The sequence below is a fragment of the Elgaria multicarinata genome, chromosome 3 (assembly GCF_023053635.1).
Source record: "Elgaria multicarinata webbii isolate HBS135686 ecotype San Diego chromosome 3, rElgMul1.1.pri, whole genome shotgun sequence".
Lineage (NCBI taxonomy): Eukaryota > Metazoa > Chordata > Lepidosauria > Squamata > Anguidae > Elgaria > Elgaria multicarinata.
In genome coordinates this window covers 133,813,043-133,829,747 of record NC_086173.1, presented here as the reverse complement: position 1 = coordinate 133,829,747, position 16,705 = coordinate 133,813,043, and the positions used below count along the sequence as shown (strand labels likewise).

Genomic DNA, 16,705 nt, shown 5'->3' with positions numbered 1-16,705 from the left:
ACAATGTTAATGGGTTTCCTTACATAAATATAGTAAATTGGGGGGTGGAATCTGTCCTGAGTACAGGAAATCAATGGAATAATTGACTGTTGAAGTTCCTTCTAGATGGAATCATAGACTGAAGCCACACATTCATTTTCCAAGCTCAGATTAGCCCACACTATCTGAGCAAAGGTATGCTACAACTAAAGAGTAGCAACCAACGCAAAACTAGTATAACAACTTAGGTGTGGCAAAGCTGGTAGCTCAAGGAATTTGCCCAATGGGAGCTAAAGCAGAAGGCAAAAAACAGCCAAAGTCATTGGCAACCTGGGTTCAGCAACTCTTCTTTCCTAAGGCTGTATATCATGGGCAGGCAACTTTTAGCCTACAATTCCCAGGATCCCTCACCATTGGCTATGCTGGCTAGGGCTGATGGGACTTGTAGGCCCAAACAGCTGGAGAGCTAGAAGTTGCCTATCCCTGCTATATATATAATTCAGTTTTTGTGTGTGGGGGTGGGTGGGTATCATAATCGTGGCATTTAGCTTCCTGCTGGAACAAGATTAGAAGCAACCACTGGAAATATTGCTTTAAGGGGCATTTATGGGCAGAGTGCCATTTATGTTCTCTTTCTGCCCTGAGCAGAGAATAAAGCAAGTCGGGTGGAAAGTCAGGTGGAGACAGAAACCAACACAAACTGAACTGTGCAGGCAGGTTTATCCTATAGGTATGTGAAGTGCTAGTTTCAATCAGAAAGGCCTTATGCAATGCTCATTGTTAAAAGCCCGCCCAGTATTGAAATGCATGCCATTGAAAAGGGGACAGCCCCTTTTCTAATAGCACCAGGGTGTGTGAAAATAAACATGACCAGTCAGTCACAAAGTTAACTCTAAGTCCTATCAGTGAGTTTCATCTGTCTTCCGTCCAGCCTGTCCAGCCCAGAAAGCCAAAAGGAGTTCAGAGGAAGAAAAGGGAAAGAGGGAGGCAGGAAAGGGAGAGTAGACACACTCAGCAGGGTGTCATTAAGTCATTTGCTTTTCTGTGGAGGCTTGGTATTTACTCGTGTACTATGCCTGGAGCAAGGGAGTTTCTGGACAATTCTGAGACAAATGGGTCAGCAAAACGCTGTAATTGATGTCTTGCTTCTTTCAGAAGCATCCCAACCTGTTAAGGGACTTTCTGGAAGGCCTAGATTAGCTGGAGCTACACACTTCACATAGTGAAATTTCAGCAACTCAAACTAGAAGTCCTGTTGAAGTGCAGTTATGCAATGAAGAAAGCCTATCCCACTCCTGATACTGGACTCCATTTTAATTCTAATTCCCCAGAAGCTCAGTACGTGGTGTTACTAACTACTGTTGTTACAGAGGGCTGGTTTGTGTACAGTAGTCTTCCCCAACCTGTTGCCTTCCAACTATGTTGGACTACAGCTTCCATCATCCCCGGCCAACATAGCCAGCAGCCTATGGGTCATCACAGAGTGAAAGTTGTAGTTCAACACAGCAGGAGGGTGCCAGGTTGGGGAAGGCAGGTGCCTGGTGGAATGGCCCACACATTGCAGGTCCCCTTCGGGGAGCTGTTTTATTACATGCACCATCTCAAGCGTGCTTCCTGCTAATGTAGATGAAATCACCAACATCAGGCTGGCCTATGGGCAGTCACAGATCCTCAACATATTGACTCTGAAATAAGACAAACCGAGTTCAATGGGTCTGGCACCCTAGCAAGCATGCTTAGGATTGCAGCCTAGGAGAGCAATCCTATGGTCCCTGCTACACTGTTAGCTGGTTATGCTGTTGTAAAGTCAATGTAGCACTAAGGCCAGATCTATACCAAGCAGGATATAGCACTATGAAAGCTGTATATAGTATGTGTCAATGGGCCCTAACAGTTGTCAGTGCACTTCAATACCACTATAAAGCAGTAGTGTAGCTCCTGCCTCTTAGATACTGCTTTCATAGTGCTATATCCTGCTTGGTGTAGATCTGGCCTTAGTCATGGTTTGCGTGACATGCTAAGCCATAATGTTTCGCTCAAAACACTTAACCACCATGGTTTAGCATGTCATCTGAACAGGGTAAGTAAGAAAGAAAATGGAAAACAGATGCTTTTCAAATCTATTTTCTTTTTCCCCCCTTACTGACTTTGCCCACAGTGGCTTATTTCAGAAGCTTGTCCAGAGCTTTCTTTTCAAGCCCCCCCTCAACCTACCCACCCACCCACCAGTAAAAATAGCACTATATAAAATGGCCATCCATCTGTCTGCAAAATTAGGGTGATTTTAACAAGATAAACAACTCAGCATTAAATGCTGCCAAAATAGAAATCTCAATTATTACAGGAAGAGGAAGCACATTTGCACTCTAAAAGGGATTACGATGAGTAACTCTCACAAAATATGCTCTGCAAGAGCAAAAAGGAACGTGTTAGGAAACAAAACATTACATGTGCAGACATAGATGTGCACTCACATGTGTGTAGACCCAGTGGATGAGCTTATAAAAGAATGGTTCTGCAGCAAGGATGTCACCAGGCCGTCTGAAATGCAGCCATTCCTTGTAGCCAAAATATACAAGACACAAGACACTCACATGGTACTATTCTGCCTAGCTGATTATAAGCTTCCATTCTGGTCCCAATTCAGAGAAGCATATACATGAAACATCTGTTTTTAAGCACATGTGTAAATGTTATCTCACAGTTGGGACTTGATACATATATCCCTTTCCTCCAACAGTTAAACCTTAAAGAATGTTTAGTAAGCAACTGTTATTGATCTAGCCAGGTTTCTGTACCACACCCCTCTATCTGAGCATCTCTACTTTTGGGCTACTGCATTCCTGGCCCACAGGTATTCATGGGAGTTGCACAGCTTTTTCTGTTTCCTTTTTTAGGTAAACTGCACACAAGATTGATTTATTTCACTAGGCTGGAGTTAAAATCGCAGGAAGAAACATTAACAATCTCAGATATGCAGATGACACCACTTTGATGGCTGAAAGCGAGGAGGAGCTGAGGAGCCTTATGACAAAGGTGAAAGAAGAAAGTGCAAAAGCTGGGTTGCAGTTAAACCTCAAAAAAACCAAGATTATGGCAACCAGCTTGATGGATAACTGGCAAATAGAGGGAGAAAACGTGGAGGCAGTGACAGACTTTGTATTTCTGGGCGCAAAGATTACTGCAGACGCTGACTGCAGCCAGGAAATCAGAAGACGTTTACTTCTTGGGAGGAGAGCAATGACAAATCTTGATCAAATAGTTAAGAGCAGAGACACCACACTGACAACAAAGGTCAGCATAGTTAAAGCAATGGTATTCCCCATAGTAACCTATGGCTGCGAGAGCTGGACCATAAGGAAAGCTGAGCGAAGGAAGCTAGATGCTTTTGAACTGTGGTGTTGGAGGAAAATTCTGAGAGTGCCTTGGACTGCAAGAAGATCAAACCAGTCCATACTCCAGGAAATAAAGCCAGACTGCTCACTTGAGGGAATGGTATTAAAGGCAAAACTGGAGTACTTTGGCCACATAATGAGAAGACAGGATTCCCTGGAGAAGAGGCTGATGCTAGAGAAAGTGGAAGGCAAAAGGAAGAGGGGCCGACCAAGGGCAAGATGGATGGATGATATTCTGCAGGTGACAGACTTGACCTTGGGGGAGCTGGGGGTGGCGACAGCCGACAGAAAGCTCTGGCGTGGGCTGATCCATGAAGTCACGAAGAGTCGGAAGCGACTGAACAACAACAACACCACTACAAAAAAGTAATAAGTCCTAGAGTCAAAATAATAATCTACTACCAGAAATGGGAGGAATATTTGAGTAACCGCCCAGAGAGCTTCAGCTATTGGGTGGTATAGAAATGCAATAAATAAATAAATAAATAAATAAATAAATAAATAAATAAATGACATATTTTGCATAGGTTCAGTGGACAGCTCTCATTTGCAACTCAGGGTCTAACCTGGAGAACTTGTGACAATGACCAGGGGGTGGGCAGAAGGTAGACCATGATCTACTGATAGACCTTCTGGGCAATCTGCAATATATCAGTTGGGATTTCTGATAACAACAAGCTTCCCCAGCCGCAGCCCCCATCTAAATTAGGCAACTAAAATGGAAGAAAGCTTGGGGTGGGGTAACCAGGAGTAGATTTTTGTGTGATAGGGCTATGAGCTCTGTTCTGGCACTGAAAACAAATTAGTAGGCTGAGCATGTTCTCACCCTGTTCCTTAATTCTGGAGAGTATGATGCCCTCCCCTGTGTCACCATTTTGCATCTCACTCCAGTGAGCTAATAAAAAACTATTAGTGGGCTAGTACGGGTTCTCGTAAAAAAATGAAGTAGATCTTTCAAGCCTGACATCAGCCTGTAGACAGTATATACATATCAAACACACACACACACAGAGAGAGAGAGAGAGAGAGAGAGATATGTTCTTGAGTAAACATAGTAATCATTGGAGGAGACAACAGCTCCCCTTGTGTATTAGTAATTGATGAAATACCGGAAGCAGAGGGTAGGAATAAAACAACAGTTCTTGCAATGGAGGAAGTACCTCAAGGATCTGTATTGGGACTGGTGTTTTCTAACTTGTTCATACGTGATCTGGACTTTGAAGGGAGCAGTGAAATGGCTTTAGAAGTAGTGTAGAGAAAATGTATAAAAACATTTTTCTCCTCCTCCTCTCATAATAGAACTCAAAGGCATCCAATGAAATTGGCAGGCAGGAATTTCAAGAAAGACAAAAGAAAGCACTTTTTCATGCAATGCATAATTAACTTATGGAACTCACTGTCACAACATAGAATCATAGAATAGTAGAGTTGGAAGGGGCCTATAAGACCATCGAGTCCAACCCCCTGCTCAATGCAGGAATGCATGTGGTAACGACACTGGCTTAGGCCATAGCTAGACCTAAGGATTATCCCAGGCAAATGGAGGGGTCGTTCCTGCCTGCTCCTGGGATCCCCTGTGTGTCATTTGGATGCACAGGGATGATCCAGGGACAATCCCGGGATATAGGCCTGGTCTAGCCATGGACTTAGATGCCTTTAAAAGGGGATTAGACAAATTAATGGAGGATATGGCTATTAGTCATGATGGCTCTATGGAGCTACATGTTCAGAACCAGTAAGCATTTCAAGTACTATTGTCTTCCTAATCTGCTTCTTGGATTCTGGAAGATATTTGGTTTGCCATTGTGGGAAGCAGGATGGTGAATTTGATATGCCTTAGTCTGATCTATCAAGGCTCTGTTACCAGTCCACCAGCTACACAATGGAAACCTCTAGGAGAGCAAACTACTTTCTGCTGTTAGCTTTTCCCTACCCTGTGCCTGCTTACCCTACCCTGTACCTGTTTGCATTCTCTTCCCCTCCTTATTGTTTTACTATGATTTTATTAGATTGTAAGCCTATGCGGCAGGGTCTTGCTATTTACTGTTTTACTCTGTACAGCACCATGTACATTGATGGTGCTATATAAATAAATAATAATAATAATAATAATAATAATAATAATAATAATAATAATAATAAAAGATAGCATTCTGGGAAAGTGATGGGGAGTAAAAAGTACTGAGGCCTTTCTGACTTTCAAAAAAAGGTACATAGGGTTGTGCTACCTGGACTTAGGAAGCTGCCTTATACTGAGTCAGACCATTGGTTCATCTAGCTCAGTACTGTCAACAGTGACTGGCAGCAGCTCTCCAGGGTTTCAGGTATGATTTTTTCCAGCCCAGGTTTTTTTTAGTGTGCAGCTGGAAACAAAATGTGCAGTTGGGGAAAAATGTGCAGCTGGAAATCTGATAATGTGCAATTGAAAAAAGGGGTGAAAAAAATAAGACACATGTTATGTGTATGTGTTTATTAAGAACTTAACAACAGACAAAGCCAGGGAAGGCATGTAACGCAAATTATATATGGATGCAGGTGAAAGAGCCCTTGATGGTGTGACTGATGTCATTGGGTCCTGTGACAGTGTTGCCGGAATAGATGTGGGGGAAGAGTTGGTATTTGGGTCTATTGCATGGTCTAGTCCTTCTGTCCTGTGTACTATTGCTGGTTACCATCTACTTCAGGTTAGGAAGTTGTCTGTAGGCCAGGACTGCTCTGCCTCTCAAGGCTTGTGAGAGAGAAGTGTCTGTGCTGATGATGGTTTGGAGTTCACTGATGATCCATTGCAGTAGTTTCAACTGGGGGCTGTAGGCGACAACCAGTGGTGTACTTCTCTTGGTCTGTTGTCCTTCCTGGGTATGGCCCTGTCAATCTGTCTTTAAGTTTAAGGTGCTACTAGCGTTGGTGATCATCTGTCCAGTTGTGAAAGAGATACAATGTGTTTGGCTTGGGTGGGTGGGTGGGGTCTGACAGGGCATTTGTGCAGTTGGAAAATTTGCTTTAAAAAAACCCTGTTCCAGCTGTACCTGGAGATGCTGGAGAATGAGCCCGAAACCTCTACATGCAAAGCATGTGCTCTACCACTGAGCTATGGCACTTCCCCATAACCAACAAAGACAATGCTAAACAGCACACAACTGCACAACAATCAGAAACAGATTCAGATTGTTTGGTTGTTTCGGATTGTTCTGCAGTTGTGTGCTGTTTAGCATTGCCTTTGTTGGATATTTGCAACTGCTGCCTCTGTTTTGTGCTTTCTTGCCCGTAACCATCAGCAGAAGTCAACAAAAACAACCAAGAACATCTGTCTACACATTATGTGTGTCTTGATTTGAGATAGCAATATTTAGGGACCAGCCTCAAATGGCTAGAAATTGGTATGTCATATGTAAGATGGAAGCAGGTAATCTCTTGATAGTGTGCAGTGAGTGGGACATTTCACAAAATTCAACCCTAAGTCAATTTTATGAGATAAAACCACATCACCACATTCCTCATTTAAGCTTTAAATTAATGATAAATAAGCATGAGTGGATATAGTTCTACTTGCCAAGACATTTTCATCTTGTCTGCTTTGAATGACAAGATGAACAATCAACAAGCAGAAGGCTTCAAAGCCACTGTACTCATATATATATACAGTTTTTGCAGCTTGAAACCTCTTCCAAAGCCTTCTAGAAAAACAGGGTTCCAAGACCAACTATTTTTCTCTTGGGCTGTCAGGCAGGCTCAGCACGAAACCACTGCCTAGCACCATCTATCCCGATACCAATTAACACACACCTCAGTAAATGAAAAATGTTGTTCTCCATGAAAACTGCTCATGACACCCTTATGTCTTTAAACCAATCCCTGATGCACAGTATTTATAGTTCCACACCTGTACACTATTTTCGTCATAACCAGTTCCTCTCAGGACTGGTTGAGCAGAAGCAATAGCTTGGCAAAGTGACAATAGCAATGTTTACATTTTAAGAGTTTCCCTTTTCTCTTGCATATATAAATATGTATACTTTCATTTGCACACCCACTTGGATATTCACACCCCAATGTTTTGGTAATTCATTCGTACTTTCATTCCCATCTTGTTCTGGATTTACACCCATGACTAATGCCGAAAATAGGTGGGTGGGTGGTACTGTTTATTTTGTAATATTTGTCTCTATCAAAACTGTTCTAACTTTTCCAGCAACTATATTTGACAATGATCAAGGTGCTTTTTTGAGATGGAAAAAGATTGTTGACACTAAAGTCTTTGCTTATTGAATAGACTTCAATGGATGCTAAGATTCTGAAGGACAGTTATGAGGTTTCTTAAGAAAAAGCTTTTACATTATTTCCATTCACTTTTTCAATGAGGGAATTCCTGTACAAGCACCATTCATGCCTTTTAAGGGGCTAGATACATGTCATGTACACATTTGAGTAGAAAAGGGTCTACTTAATTCTTCCCCCACCCCATTTTACCCTTTCGAAATTACCCTTTCCAGTCAGCTTTTCTCTTCAATATACGTTTTGAACTCTGCGGGTGGAGTAAAAACTAAACTGGGAATGCAATTTGAAATAAAGAAACGGAGGACAGCGATTGATTACTTTATTTATTTATTTACTTATATTTCTATCCCAACTTGCTGTTATCACAAAATGCAAAGTGATATACCTGGGATTCACATGTGGTCTTCCATCCATGCATTAACCAGACCTGGACATTTTTAACTTCAGCAAAATTGGTTGCCTCAATCTCTGCTTCTCCTCTTAAAGTCCCCCTCCTCCCCATTTGACTTTTTCTAAAAGCCATATTGAAGCTTTATTAATCATGTTTGAACATAACATGTAACACTCTGAGAAAAAATTCTGTCTCTGAAAGCAACCATTCTGTGGATGTAAAAAGCCTGGTAATTCTGAAAATGATCCATGAGAACCAGCAACTGGACCCCAGCTAGACAGCTATGCAGATTTTGTCATGAAACTCCAAAGAAGGAACTTCAAGCATCATCATGACTGGAAAATTGCAAGCTTTCTATAGAAAAGGAAGCCCACAGTCACTTAAAATCTTTTCGGAAACATGCACTCCTCCAGATAGTGCTCTCCCATGTCTGATAGGCACATTTCCGGTTTAAGCAGAGAGCAAAGTGTACTAATCCATCAGGCATCCTGCCTTATTTTGTGCTGTCATCCATCCACTGATGGATGTCAGAACCTTTCTTATGAACAGGACAAAAAGCCAAGAGATTTAAGGGGAAAGCTGAGTAGGTGACTCAATGGCAGATGGAAAATAGGACACTATGGTTATTATACCCACAAGCCACTATCCAGCAGTGTGTGCACATAGGCACACTGATGCACGCAAGAGCTTCCTCATTCACAGCTCAGGCAGAGCCCATTGCACACTGGAGCAGAGCCATGGTGTTTCTTCTTCTTCTTCTTCTTCTTCTTCTTCTTCTTCTTCTTCTTCTTCTTCTTCTTCTTCTTCTTTATTTATTTAGAACCATCAGTGTACTTGGTGCTGTACAGAGTAAAACAATAAAATAGCAAAACCCTGCCGCATAGGCTTACATTCTAATAATGTAACAACAGCACTTCTATGTCCCCATTTCAGTGTCCCTATGTCCCATTTCAGTGTCCCTAAAGAGGCAAAAACATTTCCCTTTGGGTCAACCCTACATGAAGTGGAAAACCAGCCATGCAGCCTGTACAGCACCCACTAGACAGTGGTGTTCCTATCAGTTGTGTCCTTTGGCAGGGGAATAAGAGGTCTGAAACACCGGAATACTGCATTTTTAAACTCCGGGTCATGTGGATGGACCCTGAGCCTTCTAGCAACTGAAATCCTGAAGCCTAGACTCCAAACAAGAGACAGAGGTTTCTTTTCTTCGTTCTTGACATTTCAGGCACATGGAAGCTATCTCTAGAAGCAGAATGGAACTGCTGAATCTGAAATTAGGTGGCCCACTGACTTGGTTCAGATGAAATGCTACACTATGGCTCCGTTCAGACAACACACTAAACCATGCTGCTTAACCACAAAATGGTTAATGGAATGCATTAACCTTAATGGGGCCTATGATTTTAGTGTTATATGAGTAGGCCTTGGGCTCATACACCCTTCCCCTCTCCTCTAGTGCACCTGCAAGAGATCAAAAACATTTGCTTCTATTGTCAATTAACTGCAGCTCAGCATTCCATTCAAATCTTAAACTGTGGTTAATCTTAATTATGGTTTATTAAAACACGTTAGCTTCATAAACCACAATTTGAAGTTGGCTTGCCCCTGGAGCCGATGTTGAATGGATTTCTCCAGGAAACTCTTTCTGCTATTTTCACAAAGGTGTGTGTGTGTGTGTGTGAGGATTTCGGGCAATAAACATGCTTAGAGCTACAGTAAGTCTTTCAGGTACTTTGTACTCCCAGGGCAGGATGTTGCTGATAAGTACTGAAGGGCTCCATCACACCAGCATTAAAGCCCACTGTCAACGTGGGTTGTGTGCAAAGGACTCAGATGATGTCATCTATGTCCTGCCCTGACCTCACTCCCCCCACCCCCCAGTGCTGTTTTTTGGTGCGGGGAAAGTCTGATTCTTCTGGTAAATCAAAAGGACAACGCGCTACCCTCAACGTGTATTTTCATCCATAGTTTACAATCTGATGTTCTGTGGGTGTATTTTCAAGGGGTGGTATTGATGATGAAAGAGAGGGGCATGCCTTTTCTCCAGCGGGCATTTTCACCTTTAAAGAAATGTGGAAAATGCACCCTCTTTGCCAGCAGAGCCCTCATTTTTAAAGATAAAGAGATCAAAATTGGCACAGTGATAGCTCTTAAGGAGGGCTTTCAGCATGCCAAATTTAAATCAGATTGGGTTATCCCTTGATTTTTTAAATTCCACCCCTAAACCCTTTTTCTGGTAGTTCACTAGAATGGAATGATCCATCTTCCATTCCTTTGATCATGCGAAGCTGTGCATCTTCAAGTTCATAAACTACAGATCTGCTGGTTCCTTTACTCAAAAGTAAATCCCATTGATTTTAACTGCATTTACATCCCACTCATATTAATGCATGTTTACCTTTGAGTAAATCCCACTGAATAGAGAAAGACTTACTTCTGAGCAAACACATATAGAACTGACTTTTAATAGTGTGGTCACTCAGAAGCTTTCTTTTTTAAGTCTTAAAACAGCAAACTGGAAAGATGTGCTCTGCAACCCATGCTTACTTCTGAGGCCTTACTTTTGTTTACTCAGAAGTAAGTCTCTCTCTGTTCAATGGGGTTTACTCAAAGGTAAGCCTGCATCTGATTTTACTATGTTCACGCTCCAAAGCCTCCAGCCAGGGTGATGGGAATGGGCATAGCCTAGGGAACAAGAAATAACCATGTAGGGAGGGAGGGCAAGGTGTCCAACTACCACCAACCAATGAACTGTAGGGGGAGGTACAAAGGAATTCTGGGGGGTGATGTGCATATCAACGGAAGAACAGCGATACACAGAAATTGTTAGATAAATGTTCTTCACCCAGGGACGAGATCCAATCAGCCCCTAAGCACGACTCCACACTTCCAGCGACAGAGGGTTCAAAAGCGCTTTATTGATTAGTAATCAAGGTTTGGTCTCTTGAAGGCGAGCAGTCAGACAGAGAAACTAGGAATTCAGTACAGCATTTGAAGCCTGCAAGGGGCAGTTCCTAGTAGCAGCATGAGAGGAGAGGTGTAAAGATGAATGAAACATAAAAGCGCAAATGTGGAAGTTGATCAGGCTTTCACACGCTATGGAAATGAGGGCAGATAATTCGAGGGTAACCCAGGACAAACGTGCAGGTGTGATGGAGTTTGAACACACACATGCACACACACACCTCCTTCCCTAATCTAACAGGAACAGAATAATGACAAACATACCTGTTTATTAATCAGCACTACCCCTCTGGCCCATAGTAGCTTATGGACAGAATCCAACAGGCCGTTTCCGACCCTGCCAATACTCTTTGCCCTGCTGCTAGCAGCCCTCATCACTTGCGCGATGGCAATTTAGCACTTCCAGGGCAACCTGAAATGAGCAGAAACCCTCATTTCTGGAAGGAGGCAGGTCAGTGGAGCTCGCATAAGGGAGTTCTGCTGACCTGCCTCCTTCCAGAAACTAGCACGTCCACTTGTTTTGCGGCTTCCCCTAGGAAGCGCTAAATCTTCCTTATGTAAGCAATGGGTCTCACTTGTGCAATGGAATGGGGAGGACCCACCACTTGTGGAAGGGAATTGATGGGATGGAAAGGAACCAGCAGGGGCAATGAGCGCCCTGCTGGATTCTGCCCTATGTGAAGTGTTCATATGAGTATATATGATTAGACATCTTCTATCTGTTTTCTAGGTATATTACTCAAACACTAAAATGGAACCAAGTCCCAGAATTCACCATTGTAAAACATATTAGAAGCACTTCAACATGAAACAAGACATTAGTTTTCCGAATAAGTGTTATAGAATGTTAATTATAGCTGAGCTCTATCTTCCTAATGCATATGTGTTTTTTAAATCAGATATTTTTTTGAAAGAAGATATCAATTAATTACGTCATCCTTAGGGCATATTCTGTTTCAAGCACTGGTTAAGATCAATGAGTTCTCGTCCCAATCTGTAATAGATTAGGAGTTCAGGTATTTTTGTTGAAGCAGTTGTTTTATTTCAGTTAAAAACGAGGCCTTTATGTAAGATAAAGACTTATACTGAATTGTTAAATGTGTCAGTAAAAAAGCTGCATTACTACATGTTTTGTTTTGCTAGAATATAATTTGTGACTGATATTATTAGAATAAATGAAAGGTTTGCACTGTGGGAAATATAAGGACAAACTTTTCCTTCAGGGGTAATGCTGAACACAAGTTGTATCTTTTGATTTAGTTGTCACCTCTGGTAGGATGGTCCAGCAACAGGAATTGAATAAAGGCGGCTTCAGGCATTATAACAAATGCAGAAGGAGCCATACATGTATTATTATTATTATTATCATCATCATCATCATCATCATCATCATCCCACCTTTTGCCCAATACTGGGCCTCATGTAGGCCTGCCCACCATTCCCCTGTCCCCACTTGCCTGCTCCCCACTGAGGAGGAATGTCTAAAGGAGGAAGGCCATGTTGAGGCATAAGGTCACATTCACTTGAACACAAATAGAAGACTCCCCGACCATGCACAGCAGGGAGAGGAGTCTACTCGTATTTCAGTGAATGTGCATAGAAGCCATTTTCAGACCTTCCCCTTCAACATGGAAAGGTCAGGGGCTGAGTGGGTGAGGCCAACACCAGGAAAACGTTGGGGTGGTGCACTATTCACACATAATGCCTGAACAGGGCTTGGGAGTTACTATGCACATTTCTGGAGTTATGTCCACAAAAGGAAACTTTGTTCTTCTGGCCATTTTCATTGGAAAATCATTCATTATTTTCCCAAAGTCAAACTCCTTTACAAATTCACACTCCGGAGACAAAGCAGGCAGTGTTTGAGCCGAATTGCAGAAAGGACTTGTCTGTTTTGTAAAACTGGAGAATTGATTGGTGCCCTTTGGCTTGCTTTAATCTTCTGTGCTTAACTTCCTTACATTTCTGGCCGCCTGATTTGTATTTATAGCCAGATATGGCAGTATAGTATGTATGTGAACTAAGCATCTACTCATACATATTATAGGCTTGTAAATCCTCCCTGAAGCACTGGTTCCCACTGTCCCTGATTATTACAGTGTTTTGTCCCTCCCATTAACTGTCCCTCTCTCCTGTCTATGCACAAGGAACTCTGGAACTGGAAGTTCTTGGGAGATCGATCTGGTTCACACATAATGACAACCCATCAGTTTAAAAAACCCATGGGTTGTTGTGCATGAGTGGGCATGCTGTTTACAGTGCACCTGGGGCTTCTGCTTTTATTACACAACTCAAGATCAGCTCCTTCATAGGCTGTGAAACATGATGTCCAAACGCGGACGGCTGGATTGTTTAGGGGCTAAACAACCCAGCGGTTAACCCATGGTTTGTTGTTGGATTAACTGTTGGGATCTTTAGCCCCTAAACAACCCAGCAGGCTGCATTTGGACATCATGCTCAACAATCTTTGAAGGAGCCCATTGTGGGTTGTGGGGTAAAATCTGAAAAGGCAGGTGTGCTGACAACCCATCATTTTTAAAATCAATGGGTTGTTACATACAAACAGGCCCATCATGCCACAAAAAAAGAACAAATCAATGCATCTCAAACTTCAAGTCCAAGTTTAACTGCACAACCACAGTCTCTGTTCAAGAGATGGGCCTGAGCCAGCAACTCCCTATTCATAATGTTGCTTCCTCTGCTCTAAGACTGCTTCTGATCAGCGCCAGCAAATATCACAAGATCCAGACAGCAGGTACATAGTTACAGGAAAATAAGTTTCCATAAATATCCCAAAGCATAATCTACAATCTAGACTCAATTTTAAAAATGGAGTTTCAGCCTAGGCCAGGATCCCCCACCCGCCATATATACGGGCCTTGGTAAAGTGTACCCCTCCTCCCCTGCCATGCTTGGTCCCTGTATTCTGGAAGTCCAGAAAGCAGATACACTTACACAATTCGCTGCTTGTTGTAATTTATGAAACCATCCTCCCAGGCTCTTCTTAAAGTTCTCATTCATATGCAAGGATAAACCATACTTCACCATTTACGGGAATGAGTTCCAGTGACCTGTGGGCTTGGGTACTCTGCCCATCCTTTGGGAGGAGGAGTTCAGAAAAGGAGGAGTATCCACAGCTGGTCATGATGTCCAAACCCAGTTTTAAGTATGGTTAATTGAAACAAGCCAAGTTCAAGCCATACTTTATGAGGCTAGCTTGTTTTATGTATAGATACAACAGTAAACTGTGGTTAGTTGAAACTAGAAGCAAAAGCTTCTGATCTGCTCCTTGAAGCTATGTCAGAGGAGAAGAGGGAGAAGTGCACAAACCCAAGGCTGATTCCTTAATGCTACACCATGTTTTGTCGTTATATCCAAACTGGGCCTTTCTTTATTTCCAAACTACAGATTTATTTTTATGTTACGTTCACACTTCACACTCATTAGAGTAGCTCAGCTCTTTCCTCCATAATACACTCTATATTAAAAAAAAAGCAAAACAGGCAAAAAGAATAATCTAATTGGATATCCAAGAGGGAGGTGCTATTGTACCCATGTTCTGCTCATGGGCTTCCCATAAGCATGGGGTTGGCCACTGTGTGAACAGAATGCTGGACTAGTCAGGCCATTGCTCTGATCCAACATGGCTTTTCTTATGATTTTAGGATGCTTCAGTTTCAGCAGAAGGTGGAGTTTGCATTGATATGCCTTGGAATAAAATCACTGTTACAGCCGATACATTCATGTAAGGAGATAACTGGTTGCAAACCACTTTTCAAAATGGAAAATGTTGACATGTGTATACACCTTGATAAAGCAAAGCTGTTTGAGATCTCACTTATTAGAATACCACAACCTCTCATGATTTCTGGAATTTATCCATCAATCTTCATCACTTTTCTTTCTGCCCATGGTAACTATCAGTAGCATATGTTCATACATGAGTCCATATGATTGAACAAGGTGTATATATACAGGTAGCTGACAGATAACATCCAACTGTACAGAAAAAGGTGCCAAATTACCTTATGTACACAGGACTTTGCATTCAGGAAAAAAAGCTCTACTGTGGTCTTGTCCTTCAGAAAGGAAATGCTTTCAATGTAAAACCTGAAAGAAAGAAAGGGAAGTGACTTTATTATTTTACAGTAATTCCAACTGTAACCCAATGGTACTCTGCTGGTGTCTGTTACTGCATCACAAACCATCTAGATTAGGCTGACAATACTATGGAAGGAGTTTGACTGGCAGAATAATTGTGATAAAACAAAGTGAAACTCTTGACAAATGCATATATTAATGGTATTGAAAGGGGGGGGGGAGAATCACATGATTATGCATTGTCAGAATACCCAGCAAAGAAAGCAGTGCTTAAGAAAATAAAGTCATTTCAATGAGACAGCAAAGTATCACAGAGACAGAAAGGCCCAGGTTTGAAAGCATCCCCGTTCGTATTCTGCATTAAAAAAATATTATATGCAAAGGTTACTTGAATTATATGCTAAGTATGAGTGAGATATGTCAAGTTTTGAATTTTTTACATAAGAATTTCCTTGATAGGGACAACTATAGAAAGAATAGATGAGCTAAGAAAGGAGTAATGTCATATCTCTAATGGAGCATTATTTGATAACTTCTGGGCCATGGATGCAATTTTTTGTAAAGACAGAACATGAATGTTGTTAATGATCAGGTCGACAGGAGTGTGGTGGGGGGAGGGGAACACATGTAGCCAAAGTGTTCTCTAAAGTATACAGGTTCCAAGAAATGAAGAGCTTTAACACTTGAACCGGGTCATAACTCTCAAGTGGAAGAGATGCTTTGTATGTAGACATTCCAAAGTTCATTCCCCATATGTGAAAAAGATCTAAGTTAGGATGGGGGACATGCAACCTGTGGATTACATGCAGCCCCTGCCCTCCCCCCCAAGTTTAAAAAGTATATTTTATGAAAAACCACTGCAGATGAAACATTTGCAAGCTAGATTTGGTACTTTGGGGGGATGTGTAGCTGCTACAAAGCTCTTAAAAGGGTCATATTTACCTTCCTAACAAGCTAGAGTTTAACTTTTTGGTGCTCTGGATGAGTGTGTGTGTGTGTGTGGTTAATTTTAATTTAATTCATTTCTGGGGAGACTGCAGCCTGCAGAGGTCTGACGGGCAAAATTGGCCTTTGGACCTCCTGAAGTAGCCCACCTCTAATCTAAGTAGTAATTTTAGAAATACCTCTGCTTGAAGCCTTGGGGACCCCCTGCAACTTAGTGTCAAAAGAGACATGACTTTAAATGTGTGTCTAGTAGCTACATTTTCTTTTCATTTGTACTCTAGAGTAGGTGCAAGGAGCTTGCAGATCTTAGAAGCCCTCTAACTGCCATACTAAGGTTTCAAGGGTTTCTTCCCATTGGGCCTGCACGTACTATAGAGTAAAAATGAAGACATAGCTGCTAGACACACACTGTTTGTTTTGGCCCTCAGAGCTAGGCTGGATGGATTAGTGATGCCACTTTGTACAAGGCACTTTCAAATGCAACTGTCAGTACAGTTGCCATAAAACTTTACATCTGTATCTAGTACATGGTGAATACCCTCCAACAGCGACCATGGTGTCAGCATAACAAGTGAAGATCTCAAGTTTGCTTCAGAAAGAGGAAAGCTTGACCCAGATGAAAAGTTTGAAAACCATTACAGTTTGAAACTCTCAG

The 16,705-nt window shown here is 42.0% G+C and overlaps 1 protein-coding gene across 3 annotated transcripts in view; it reads right to left on the bottom strand.

The window, feature by feature from the left end:
• The window catches only part of FRMD4B (FERM domain containing 4B), a 164,790-nt gene that overhangs the window by 117,405 nt on the left and 30,680 nt on the right, over positions 1-16,705 (bottom strand). For all 3 annotated transcript variants that reach the window (XM_063122016.1, XM_063122018.1, XM_063122017.1), the window contains exon 5: positions 15,030-15,114. In XM_063122016.1, coding sequence (XP_062978086.1) covers positions 15,030-15,114 — 85 coding nt within the window. The remainder of the gene's footprint in view (positions 1-15,029; positions 15,115-16,705) is intronic.